This window comes from Ooceraea biroi, chromosome 1 (assembly GCF_003672135.1).
Source record: "Ooceraea biroi isolate clonal line C1 chromosome 1, Obir_v5.4, whole genome shotgun sequence".
NCBI classification, from domain to species: domain Eukaryota; kingdom Metazoa; phylum Arthropoda; class Insecta; order Hymenoptera; family Formicidae; genus Ooceraea; species Ooceraea biroi.
Genome location: NC_039506.1, coordinates 17653220 through 17663919, shown reverse-complemented (window position 1 = coordinate 17663919; position 10700 = coordinate 17653220). Strand labels below are relative to the sequence as shown.

At 39.0% G+C, this 10700-nt stretch overlaps 1 protein-coding gene and 1 non-coding gene across 3 annotated transcripts; one reads left to right on the top strand and one right to left on the bottom strand.

The window, feature by feature from the left end:
- Window positions 1-217: 217 nt before the first annotated feature.
- Window positions 218-10682, top strand: LOC105274990. 2 transcript variants are annotated; one of them, XM_011331551.3, is made up of 9 exons: window positions 218-775; window positions 3514-3565; window positions 3794-3869; window positions 4448-4550; window positions 5318-5449; window positions 6394-6833; window positions 6948-7173; window positions 7275-7536; window positions 7665-10682. In XM_011331551.3, the coding sequence occupies exons 3-9, from the start codon at window positions 3795-3797 to the stop codon at window positions 8314-8316; spliced, it is 1890 nt and encodes a 629-aa protein (XP_011329853.1). In that variant the 5' UTR covers window positions 218-775; window positions 3514-3565; window position 3794; the 3' UTR covers window positions 8317-10682. The 2 variants fall into 2 exon arrangements, with proteins under 2 accessions (XP_011329853.1, XP_011329854.1); XM_011331552.3 differs by lacking the exon at window positions 4448-4550.
- On the bottom strand, window positions 5873-5945 carry Trnat-ugu. The gene has a single exon. It is a non-coding gene; the product is annotated as a tRNA-Thr (tRNA).
- Window positions 10683-10700: the final 18 nt, after the last annotated feature.

The window sequence follows — 10700 nt, the reverse complement described above, 5'->3', positions numbered from 1 at the left end:
ATCGACGGATAAATGCATAACAGCGGTGAACCAGCGTATAACCGCGCTCATAACCGACCGTCGAGAGAGAAGAAGAGAGAAACGCTTGCGAGGGATCCTTATCCTCTTGGAGAGTGGAGAGAAGCTCTCGCGATATAACACACATCGATCTGCCGTGTCGGCGAATGCGCACTGGTAGGCGCTGCGTCGCTCACGGATTTTCAGCGTGCCACCCCGTATAAAACCGTGACCGGGGTCACGGCGCGATACCAACAGGTGATGCCGAAGGAGGAGGACACTCCCTCGAGCGGCATCTCTTCGAGAATCTCCCCCGGGTCCCGCTGCCGCCGACGACGGTGATTTAGTACTGTTCTCTTGCTCTCTCTCTCTCTCTCTCAAACCTTTCTCATCGTTTGTCCTATACTCTATACGGATATACGGATTGCCGACAACCGCGTCAGGACCATCTACTACACGGGACCTACCAGGATAAACGCGTGGAGATCGGATCATCTCACGCCGTGTCAGTGGAATACGGGATGAAAATCGAGCAAGAGAGATACCTTGAGGAGAGACTAGTGGCGAAAGTTTCGATCGGTCGATGATTTAGTGGGCAGACCATTTACAGTGCTTCCCGCGATTCTCACGAAGCAGTTTTTTCTCGTACATTTGTTCTCCTCGCGAGGAGATACATCGAAATACTCGGGATGTAGTTACGCAAGTTAACACGAGCGCGGGATCGACTTGCGACGTGCAATGATCGAGTGTTCTCTTACACCCACTGGATTTTCGCAAGGTAAGCGACTTTAAGGTCTTTAAATAGCAACGGATAAAAGGCGATCTTCGAATACGCCAATGTACGACGCAACGATAAGCTGGATCGACCAAGAGAAAGAGGGAATAAATATTCTTTGTGATATTTTTAACGTTTCGCGACGCACTGTGTGACTCCCGACACCAATTAATCGGAATTTCATGAAAGAATCATCGAGACAGAGAAAATCTGATGTGCGTCTCACTACGAGATACTTGAATAATTATAACACTGTCGCGTACAACAAACATCTAAACACCGTATAACGTGCCGCTGTTTGCTGTTAGTTAAGTTAGAAATATATTATTCGTTCAATTTTTCAGTCATTTGCACGAGTTTGTGAAAGTGAGAAAGATTCCTACGTGAATTGTTTCGCCAAAATATCGATGTAACAAAACTACGTAATTGCGAGTGCAAACTCGACGAACGGTATAAATGTGAGATGAATGCAGAGAAATGCAAGCGAGATGCAAAGATAGAGAAATGGAGATGTTTCATTGGCAGAGAGGTACATTAAAGCGATTCTTATGGAAATACATAAGAGAATGCAAAACGGCATTGTCAATCAGATAGGACACTTGACTGCTCAACAGACTCCATACACGGACAGCAACATCTTCATTTATATATGAAATCATTGATTTCCTCTCGTCGTCGTTTTACATTCAAAGCGCAATATCAGAGCACGGTGCTCTGATTTAATAATAACTGAGTTTTTCTCCCAACTTTAATGTAATTTTCTTTTCTTCTGTTTTTGGAATTTTAAGATTAATCGATCGCCACGGTTTCTTGAATGTCGCTGCATCTTTAGCAAGCGGAGAAGATGTACAAAAATACTTTGACTTTGAAATCGGTATACGAATGACGTGTATGTGGGCGCGCGTATGTATGGGTATGCAACTACTAATTTATGCAATGTAATATAGATAATAAATATATCAACGTTTTGTCAAGTATCAACGTCGTCATCATCGACAAAACTCGACGAAATCGGCTAAATTATCACGACGGATGAGAAGAATCAAATGATAAAATGGGAGATATGACATCAGAGTACGAATCGTCTTGAATATCATCGTGTTGCCTTAATTAATAGTTTAAATTACGCGTCACGATCTTTATTGCATAAAGTGACTCGATTACACGTGGAACCTTAGCGAAGAAGAGTTGAAAGGAAAACAAACAATTCGGTAATTTTGAAACTTTGATTCTAGTATCTGACTCATCGGATGAAAAATAAACGATAGGAACGAACATTATCATGATCAAGTGTCAAGCATGTATAGATGTATTATATGTATAATATATGATACGACACATTCATTAAATATAGATTAGTTTTTTCTCTACGAATCAAGTATAGATTGAGATAGACTCGATATATCGTAGGAAAAATGTTGTCAACGCCAATTATAAAACTGCTCAGCTTTTTAAGTAGTTGGATACGGATGACTTATTTTCGCAGGAATTTTATCCAAAGTAAAATTAATGACGTAAAAGCGTATAATACGTACGATACTTTTCCGCGACGTAAACTGTGATTGCATCGCGTGGATCAACGAAACTTCGGAACGATATTCTCGACATGAAAACTATTTGTAAAAATTTGCGAAATACACGATGACGTCACTCAAAACGTGCGGCACACTCGCGACGCGCACACTGTTCTCTATTGAAATAGTGGTTACGAGTTAATTCGTCTTGCTTGTAGAAATGCTTGCACTGGAAACATAACGAATAGAATAAAATTTTATTCCCATCTGATTGATCACACAATGAATAATTATTCGTGGAAATCCATTAATTGGGCACACAAGAGACAAGTATAAAAGAATGCTGACAATCGTGAAGAATGATCGAATAAATTAGACGTAGATAAAGTAGACGGAGTAAAGTTCTTAACATGTTAAATAAATTCACGCACGTGTCTCGTACTCTCGTGTAAGCTACATGGATAGAGACGTTACATTTTATTGGTGCTTGATCAAGATATTTGTGCGAAGAATCTGATAAAAACGAAAATGGCCAACTTTTTCAAAAAGGAAAAAAAGGTTTGCGCGAGATGTCAAAGCAAACAAGGATTTGAATCGATAGAACGCGCATAAAGTTTCAACATTGAAAAACGAAATGCGAGAGACAGAATGCGGCAGTAGCATGAAGCACAATGTGTTACTGCCGCATTCGCCATATACGAGGGAGCGATGCACACCGACGACATAGTCAGATAATTCTCACGTACACATTGTGCATGGCTTCGAATAACGTCTGCGGGACTAGATGATGGTATACTAGTACGGTATACGAGCGAAGACCGATGTGTTGAAGGCACACCGAGCGTTCGTTGTACGCATCAAATTAAAACAGTGACACAGAACGTTACGCGATGAAACGTGATGAGAGGTCGAACGTATATATACGTATTTGAGCGTTGTTACGTTCTTACATTCTCCGAGAATGAAAATATTATTATATCTACTTGTTATTAAAGAAAAACTAAAAATCACGCGTAAATAAAAATTACTCGTGCAAAACCGTATCTTGTGTTACTGTTTATTTTTCTTGTGTACTGTATAGTTTTTGGTCTTTTCTGTCTTATGCATTATTAGTTTGAACTCGCACGTTTGAAAATCAGCTCCCTTTCTAAAAATTAAGTTGCTGAATTAATTCTAAATGCTTTCTAATGCTGAATACATTCTAAATCTTGACTGAAATTTTTGCAGAACCAGAACCTGCGGTACGACACTGAGGCCTAAGGATCTGGAATACGTGAGGGTGAGTAGTTTAATAAATTTAATGATCAACAGAAGAATATCTCACAATCAGATATGAGACGTGATGGACTTTACAAAACAACGTTATAATTAGTGTTATAATTTACGTAACAACATTTTACTCTGTTGCGATTAAAACTCGATTTGATATTTTACATTTTTTTCTTTGGATTACTCTTTTGCCACACAATGTGTTACAGTAAAATATTTCTTTTTTTTTTAAACGCAGTATGCCACAAGGAAGCATCCAATGGCAGGGGACGCAGAGGAGAGCCTGCGGGCCTGGGGCTCATTGGAATGTGCAGGTATACCCTCGTTGTGAAAATTCGAGGTCGATATCGAATACCATGGTATTGTATATTGTACGATCTCACGAAATTGGGACTCTTTATCGGCCTCGTTAATTGCAATTGCTATAGGGAGTAGATTGACAATGTGGGACAAAGTGAGAGAGAAAGAGAGAAGGAGACCAATAGCGTGCATACGTAGACAGCATGTACACACTATGGACACTGCATATCCATATTCTCTCTCTTTAATCATAATTAGCATCATTGTTCATAATTTCTGTCAAATAACAGACAGAAAAATTGCTTTCGATGACGAATCAGCTTCGAACGAAAGTAAACGAAACGAAAGTAAAGTAAACTAGGAATATAACAATTATGCAATGCGATAATTTAGATTACGTAAGTACTATGCTCATGGGTACCAGCACCGAGGGGCGTTACAATGCCATTACGCACCGTAACATTGTAATGTAACACTGTAAATCGTACCGATCGATTTACCGTGCGTAAACGCAATCTACATCAGTTTGCCGTTACAACTGGACAATCGTCCAGATTTATTAACTGTTAACGACGGTAATTAAATCGAACAGGTGGTGAGAGGCAAGGTGACAACGCGGTGCTTGTGGCACGCCTGCAAAGCACTCGGAATTGGGCTGCTGTTAATGCTTTTAGGAGCTTGCATGGCGACGATAGGTGAGTAGCATTACGTAACTTAAACATTCGTCTATACTGGCTACCCACTAATCGCTTAGAGGCATCTGCAAACGAGCACTGTACAAAGCACTGTATCAACTTTCTGTGGTTCATTTTTTGTCTCTGCTTTAAAAAACCTCGAAAGTCTGATGAACTTTCTAACAATCTTTTCTCGACATATATCTTTGATTTCTTGTTTTATTACCATGAGTCTATACCATAGTATATATCTATGAGATGTGAGAACATAACGAAAAAGATTATTACAACTCTTAATATACATTTACGATTACCGAAATCTTGTGACGAAATCTCTTGTGACATTTGTGCAAAGAGTAAGACATTGATACACAAGACATTGAACCGCAAAAAGTAAATCTTTCTTTTTTGTTACGCACAAGCGCCTTGCAGTTAATGCTTACTTATGTGCCTATGTGCATGAATTGGATTTTTCTTGAGGATTTTGCATATTCGTAAAATATCGACTAAAATATAATATTCATTAGAATATTAAAACATATACTTATCGAATATGCATCTCATCGCGTATAAAATCTCCTTTTTTTTATTCTTCCGAGACTCGTACATTGTAGATAAGAAAGTAGACAAGAACGTACATCCGAGCGCGGGACAAAGTTTAACTCTTTAAATAAATTTTCATTACACATTGACATCGAAACATCTTTTTATTCCAATGCTATACAGTGTCTCCTCATTCTCTGTCACTACAAACAATGCAAATAAAAATTCGTCATTTCGTTAAACAGGATATTACGCGGATCAGCTATCAGTGGCGCAGGAAATCAGAGGTAATATCACAGTAAAAGTGAAGAACGAATCGCGTGGGTTTCATCTGAATAATCTGAGTTATGCTGGTCCCGTCGTTATGGGTCTGGGAGGTAATGAACAATATATGATATAATTTACGAACGCGGACACTCACTCGTTCAATCGAACAATGTATAAATGTGTGCTGATGAAATTGCTGCACAATATGACGTAATATAACGGAGAAGAAAATCGTTTTCAAGTTTTCGAAATGAAACCGACTTTCTTGATATATCAAAATTTCCAAGCTTTTGCCCATTTAGTGTTGGCATATTTGAACTATCGCTTCAATGTAAAATACTCCAAAACATAGATAAAGATATATGATCAATATGAATTTTACAGGAAGACTGAAAACGTGTACACAAATAATATTTTTATAAAGTAACCAATATAGAGCGAAAAACTGTAGAAAAATATGAAATAGATTGCAGTGCACATCCCATCAAATGAAAATGCTCCATTAAAACGAGAAAAAAAAAAGTATTAGTTATTGCCCCCAGAGAGATTTGAACTCTCGACCCCTGGTTTACAAGACCAGTGCTCTAACCCCTGAGCTATGGAGGCTCACGCTCGAGTATCGCCGAGAAATACTGGATATACGCCACATATATTTTAATCTTGTGTATACGTTTTTAATTGCACACGTTTTTTATAAAAATGAAGAAAAGTACATTTTGAGAATATGTCACGAGTTTTCTAATTTGCGAAATAAATTTTCAATGACTTGAAGTGAATTAAAGTTGAATTAAAATGAAGCAGAATTCTTATTGCATTATGCTCTTTCGCTTCGCTTCGAATCATGTATTCAATACATTGTATTGTATCAAAGTAAGACTGTAGATTATACAAATATGTATAAGTAAGACTCGAGCACCAATTTTTCCAAAGTTTCCAATCTTATGCTGGTGCAAATGTAATACCTTTAATTTCGATAAAGAAGAAATTCCAGGACTAGATGATGACGTACATGAAATTTCATTGAAACATCATATGTAATTAACGATGCTTTCAGGCTTCATTGTAGTAGCAGCCTGCGTGATGACTTTCGAGGCACGTGATAGCGCAGCCAAAGTGGTACCAGCTCGTTATCGGTTTAATCAAGCGTCGACACTGAAAAGCTCAAAGAGTCAACGCAACAGAAGGTCGACGTCGAGCCAGACGACAAAATGGGATCATCAGCTGGGCGTGTTTAGGGTGAACCGCAGTCCGAGTCCGAGTACGCACGAAGTCTCCAGGAAACAGCTGACGGCAGAGTTTATGCAATTCTCGAAAGACCTGCAAGAAAAAGGCGTAGCGCATTCCATAAAGAAAAGTCCGAGTGCACCGACGTTGATCGACAAGAAGTCACCACGACGAAGGTCGCCTAAATACGCGGGTTGCTCGCTGTTGAATCCCGAATTACTGCAGAGACACGCTCTTTCGGTCGACAATCCGAGTTACAGCCCGCATCAGGTAATCGAGGAAAGATGAAAAGGTTCGCTTTGCGAAGAAAGCAATGTATGTATCCCCTGGATTTTCAAGTTACATATATGCTAACGAAAAACGTTTCTTGTTTATAATAATCAGATTAGCAGAGAGAGTCTAGAGCATCAGAAGATGAACGGTAGCCAAGTATCAATGGCGATGGATCTGCACATTCCGAATAAAGGTCCCGTTACGCTCAAAGTGAAGGACCGATCCGATACAGCGAGACGTCATCAGTTGCTTCGTCAAACAAAAGTAGAAGACGTCGAGGAAGTGGACGAAGCTACGCGTCCACCACCGACCCTCGTGCACTCGCCTAAATTGCCAGGTGACTATAACTTGAAAATGATATTCGTATATAGATTCTCGTATAGAGAATTGATGGAAGACCGGCAATAAATAATAAAATAACTAGAATCTTTTGGTCAGGTGCCTATTGCAGATATCCGGACGACTTTGTGCCAAGGAAAAGAAATTCGATAGACCTGAGATTGTTGGAGGAATTGACGGCGGTATCGAAAGAGTTGGGTAAGGCCTCACCGCGAGACTTCCGCAAAATCTCATCGCCAAACTTCCGTAAAATGTCCTTCGACAGGATCGGCTGTGATCGTCGTTTCGACAGGACGATGGGACATCGGAAAGCTAGTCTCGAATTCCGAAGAAGCCCGGATTTTCGCAGAGGGGACTACAGGTAAGAGTCTTTAAATCCGATTGTAAAAAAGAGAAAAAGAGAAGCTGTTTAGCCTGATTAGAGAGGCTCATTGTAGGACGCAACGACGGACAATGAGATTTATTTATTCGTTGATTGTGACTCGACAGGAAGCTCTCGGTAGACAGATTCAGCAGCGTCGACTGTACTCGGTACACGCTTTCGGACGAAACGGAGATAAAGTCACGAACGAGCAGCGGCGAAAACTTGCGAAGACAATCACGTCATCCTAAACTACACCATTCGAGATCGGACGACAACAGGAGACGATCGTTCGACAAGCATCCGAAGGATCCTCAGTCGAGTCGACACTCGTTGAATACTCAGACCATGGTGGAAGGTTCCGGGTCCGATTTCGAGCCAAAGTATTTTACAACCGTGTCTCTCGATACCGAGGAGAGCCGCGCCGATAATTCCGACGAAAGTCACGCAATAGACATCGAAGACGCGAATCCTTTGTCGTCCGAGGGACCTACGGAAGCAGACATGCTCCTCGAGGAACCGGAACTGGAAAACGTTACGGAAATCGATGTGGAAGATTCGGGAGATGATCTCGATGATCTCGTTGGAAAGTGCGAATCGCACGGATCCACGAGTGAGAAGAGCGATGCAACGTTACCGATGCGACGACAAAATCCCGTAATCGTTACCGCGGACGTGGATTCGCACGCAACCTGTGACGAAAAAGCAGCACGGATTTCGGCACAGATCAATGACGAGAAATGCGAAACGACTTTGTACGTAGAAGATGATGAGGTGTGAACGAGTCCTTTGTATTTGAGTATGAATGCAACGCGTCTCAACAACGGATCATCCCTGAAAAGATGACGACATTCGCGACGTAGGAGGATCGATGGTGTTCAACGTTACGGCGACTCGGCGAAAAGCATGTCGAATGTATAATTGGACGTCTCGCGTTCCGACCTAGGTTCTGTCGACCGATCACGATTGTCTTTGGATACGACGTTAAACATACGTTACGTCGTGAAACATGCTCAACGACTTAAGATTTAACACACGGCATAAATAATAATGAGATCATGTACGAATTGCGTTTTGTAACGAGACAATCATTTTTTATGACTCACGTTAACCCTTCGTACCGAGGTAACGAGCGTGTAACATTTGCCACATTGTTGACAAATAATTGTTACCAACAAATTTTGACGTAGCACATAGACGGTAATAGACCTAACGTGAAGTAAGATCCAAGTAGAAATGCATATGTGATTGATTGTATCAAAAAGAGATTTTTGTACTTGTATTAATGGGAAATCTAAGCTGTTGCAAATATTTCTGAGTGGTAATTTAATTTTGTGACATTTTCAAAGTACATCAGTAGATGAAAGAGAGAGTATAATTCTTCGATCTTCAAACATGTGTATGGAAACTGAACGTTTATGGATCTCAGGTCTCTTTCGATCTGTTGTTAATGCGTTTGCCGCGTGTGTACGCAAAATTGCGGCCTATTCCGTGTTTCTTCGTTAGACACGTAACCGGCACAAGATTACGAATCGTATACGAATTTAATAAGTGCGGCGAATTCAATCTCTCGATACATGCGATACACCCAATGAAGGATGAAAATATAAAGCGAGATGTATCAATTTTAATCGTATCGAGCAAAACACCTGTTCTTAACTAAGACGATGCAGCCTGCGCGTGTAATATATTTTTATATCCCAGCGATGTAATATTTCATAAATATGCAACATTAATTATACATATTGACCATCACTCATTATCGACGAAAAGGCAGAGAGAGAGAGAGGGGGGGGGGGGGAGGAAAGGATCGTTTATTATGGCGTATATCGCCATAATAAAAATATTCCAATTAAGAATTTAATTTTATATATACCTATATTTATATTTAAAAAAATCCGTTATAATAAAATTAAGGGAAATATAAAATTATGTATGAAAGCCTGATTGTTTGGATCATTACAGTTGAGTGATTGAATCGTTATATTCATGAAAACTTAATGCGAAAAATTAAAAAAAATGCAAATGCGTTTATATCAGAGGATAAATGCAGTCATTACGTTATATTGTTAACATACCGTAAATTTACAAATTCAATGTCAATAGGCACATTTTGAAATAATAATATGATTTTTTCTTAATTAATGGTATGCTATTTTTCTATCGGGAATAAAACCAAGTACGTATTGCGTACGTCATAACGTATGAAACTGCAAACGGAAATTCATCAATGTCTTTCATAGCTTTTTAACCCCACCGTTTAAAAGACGGCTTACGTAAGTCGCCAGTTAAATCGCGGTTTTACATAGCAAAATGTTAAATTTGATCTATGATTATTATTCTCCGTAGTGAATACACACAAACGTATAAAGTAATAAAATATCATAATACATAAATGATATTTAACGGAGTAAACATAATCGAACTGTGATCAAGATATTATATTCGATAAGAAGCACTAAATAATGTTTCTTGCAAATGTGATCTTCGATCGAGCGTTATCTCAAATCGAAGAAATAGATAGGCAAATGATTAAATAAAGAATTGTCAAAATTTATATATAACTCGATATTGAGAATACCCTCACGTAAGAAGAAATGAAACGTACTTTTCTTCCGCACTCGATTGTATCAAAGAATTTTGTTAACAAGGCCAATTCTCTGTCTCTAAAAGACATATTAAATGTATTATATATTCTACTTGCGTTAAAGATATGCAATGTGCAATGTGTACATATTATTACCTACATTATGTAGATCCACATAATTTAAAAGAATTATTCTGTATTTATCTGTATTGATGAGTATTTTCTGAAAAGAGTCTCCATTTGCTAAAACTTTCACGATCATTTAATCATTGCGTTAATGGAAAATCTAGACGGTGATAAACAATATTTCTTTGCAATCGAATACTCTGAGATACAATGTGAATTTTTTCGATAAATTTAACGACACTTTTTGCAGCACTGCACACAACACGTATCTCTAGAGCTGAAAATGTTCCGCATAGATTGCGGTCAATTCTACTTTGTACATACTTGATGAAAATACTGAAACGTATAAAAGTATCAGTGTAAACCTCTTAAGTCGGTATAATCCTGCATGCTAATTGTTGTAGCATATCAATAAAGGGATATTCCAGGACCAGTTGCAGCCGTATGTTTT

Coding starts and splice junctions, on each gene's coding strand:
- LOC105274990 (XM_011331551.3), top strand. CDS start 3,795: ATGCCACAAGGAAGCATCCAATGGCAGGGGACGCAGAGGAGAGCCTGC. Junction 3,870..4,447: donor GGGCTCATTGGAATGTGCAG/GTATACCCTCGT, acceptor TAAATCGAACAG/GTGGTGAGAGGCAAGGTGAC. Junction 4,551..5,317: donor AGCTTGCATGGCGACGATAG/GTGAGTAGCATT, acceptor TTCGTTAAACAG/GATATTACGCGGATCAGCTA.